Genomic DNA, 2,503 nt, shown 5'->3' with positions numbered 1-2,503 from the left:
ATGCTGTTGTGTTAGTTGAGCATATATTGTTTAAATGAAAGCTCTGTGTAGCTGTGTGGCTGTAGCATAGAGATTTGTAATGTAGTGTCAGCCATTTTACTTTGAGTATGAACATATATTTAATAATGCTGTTGTGTTAGATGAGCATATTGTTTAAATGGAAGATCTCTTAAAATGGATGACTGTGTCTACCATTTTACCATGTACCATGCAGGCATTTAATTATGCACATTTCCTACGTCACACTTATTGTTAAATGAAGCAATGCGTTGTCTTTAATCTACAGATAGCCTTCTCACTTGGCCATGTGATCTGGTACCCTACTGCTTTGACAGCTGCGATTGACCTGCAATCATCTGCACTACATCTGTGATCCTCTGATCCAGAACTTGTACGCTACACACAAAGATACATTCATTCAATCATAAACACACATAGCCAACTGATAAACACATTTCTGATTCTGTACATACACAAGCATACACATATAGACACACACACACACACACACACACACACTTGATTATTTTAGTAGGCGTCTGTCTACTGCTTCCAAGGTAAGTTGAGCTATGTATGTATTTGAAGGCTGAGGCCAGAGTCTGTCTGTAAAGTATGGCTTTTGAGTGTGATTAGCATACAGTCAGAGTGATTTGTATGTTTTCTGTGTGAATGTTGAATTAATATGTTTTGGTTATTTGTGTCTTTTTTAGATGCCCCGTGCAAAGTCCCAACTGTGTGCCCAGGCCCTGAGGAGGAGGAGGATGGCGATGGCGCAGACTTGGTCCCCCCTGCCACCTGTCCCCGAGTTTCGTGCTCGTATGTATCAAAAATGTTCTTGTAATGTGTTTCAATGGTACCAATAAAATGTAATTTAAAGAAGAGTAAATCTTGTGCTGACGTTGTCAGTACTGGTTACCGCCATCGTGTGCAGAGATGGCCAACTTCGGAGCTGACCCAGCGCAGCTTCAAGTTGGTCACTCCAGCTCAGCATCCGGTGAAGCAGGTATGATTTCTGTCTTATTCATAAAGACAGTGATGGTTGCATGGTGTCACGCTTGGTGTCTGTGTTCTAAAGCGATATCTCTGTTGTCGCAGTTCGTGTTCGTCGTTGGAGACTCCCACCTGCGCGCCATGGTGGACGGGTTCGTGGCCATCCCGGAGGGCTGTCTGTCTTTTGGTTTTCTGTCTGTTCCAGGTGCTGACGCCAGGGAGCTGAGGATGGAGGTGCTGCGTGCTGCTGTGCCATGGACCTCGGACGTCGTGTGTGTGCTTGCCCCGAGCAACAACCTCACTGCCAGCAGGACCATCAGTGAGGCGGCGTTGGACTTCAGTGCGCTCCTGACCACCGTCTGCAGCCGCTGGCCCAAGGTGTGTTTTATGTATTTATTTATTTATTTATTTATTTTTCCTTTTTTCTTATTGCAGTCACTATTATCAGTATTTATTTGGTAGTTGTGAGCAGACGGTTGTGTTATGTGCTTGTTTAAGGGAATTAATGAAGAAATGGTTGTTTCTAGGTCTTTGTGTTGGACTTCCCTCCCCGTCTGACCATGGACCTTGGCTTCCAAGAGCAGCTGCGTCAGGAATACCACCATGTTCCAGCACGCAGGGGTACGTTACAGTTGTGGTCATCAGCACAGTTATAATTGATGTAATGTGTAATTCAACATAATTTATACAAGTGTAAATATTAGAAGGATTGATGATGTTTCTGTCATTTGTGTCAGGTCTCCCCTACGTGTCTGTGGCGGCGCACTTCCCAGTCCATCGGTTGGAGCTGTGGTGCCATGACGGCGTAAGTACAGCATACTTTGTTGGTGTGACATAACACATGGAGGAGTTTCATGTTTTTGGACTGACATGTTGGTTGTGTTAAACTGTTTTTCAGGTGCACCTCAGCGACTCCGATGGCATGCCCATCCTGGTGCAGCTGCTGTGGAACGTGGCGTTCCTCCAGCTGGCACCCCCTCCGCCCGCGCCCCCGGTGTCTCCCCGGAGATCGCCGGGTGGCCAGGTGTCCCCCACTCTGGTTGTGACGGGGCACGTTCCTGTGCCGCGTCACAGTGACCCCTGCGAGTGGGCAGTGGTTGGACGGCAGGGCAAGGTAATTGTGTTGCGTCAAGGCAATTTGTGGCTTAAAGTTGTGCAAAGTTTTTTGTCCAAAAATGAAATCTAACCAACTCTGTTGTTTTTGTTTTGTAAGGCTGGAACATCTCCGGTGGGACAGTCTGTCATCCCGTCCAACCCTGTGTGGTTCAGCAGTGGCATGTTGGACGCCATGGAGAAGGTTTCCCCTTTTTCTGGCTCTGGATGCCCTGCTGATCCGCCAGCCGGCCAGGTAAGCTGTTTACACATTGCGTCAACACTGTAGAGGTCAAAACAGGTGGACAGTTTTTATAGGGGTTTGTTTTCCTTTCTACAGACCTTCCGTGTGAAGCGTCAGCCGAAAGGTGTTGCCACAACGCGCAGAGAACGAAAGCAGGTTGGTGTTTTTTTTTTTTTG

The 2,503-nt window shown here is 46.8% G+C and overlaps 1 protein-coding gene across 1 annotated transcript; it reads left to right on the top strand.

Moving 5' to 3' along the window:
* Nucleotides 1-710: 710 nt before the first annotated feature.
* LOC126387422 (uncharacterized) lies at nucleotides 711-2,220 on the top strand (the record flags this gene model as incomplete). Its single annotated transcript, XM_050039946.1, has 6 exons — nucleotides 711-816; nucleotides 907-1,003; nucleotides 1,096-1,368; nucleotides 1,518-1,611; nucleotides 1,728-1,795; nucleotides 1,889-2,220. Coding segments are annotated over 6 exons (926 nt in total), but the record flags the coding sequence as incomplete, so codon positions are not given.
* Nucleotides 2,221-2,503: the final 283 nt, after the last annotated feature.

This window comes from Epinephelus moara, unplaced genomic scaffold (genome assembly GCF_006386435.1).
Source record: "Epinephelus moara isolate mb unplaced genomic scaffold, YSFRI_EMoa_1.0 scaffold4188, whole genome shotgun sequence".
In the NCBI taxonomy this organism is placed as follows: Eukaryota; Metazoa; Chordata; class Actinopteri; order Perciformes; family Serranidae; genus Epinephelus; species Epinephelus moara.
Note: the sequence above shows the minus strand (reverse complement) of the source record. Positions and strands in the feature narration are given on the sequence as shown.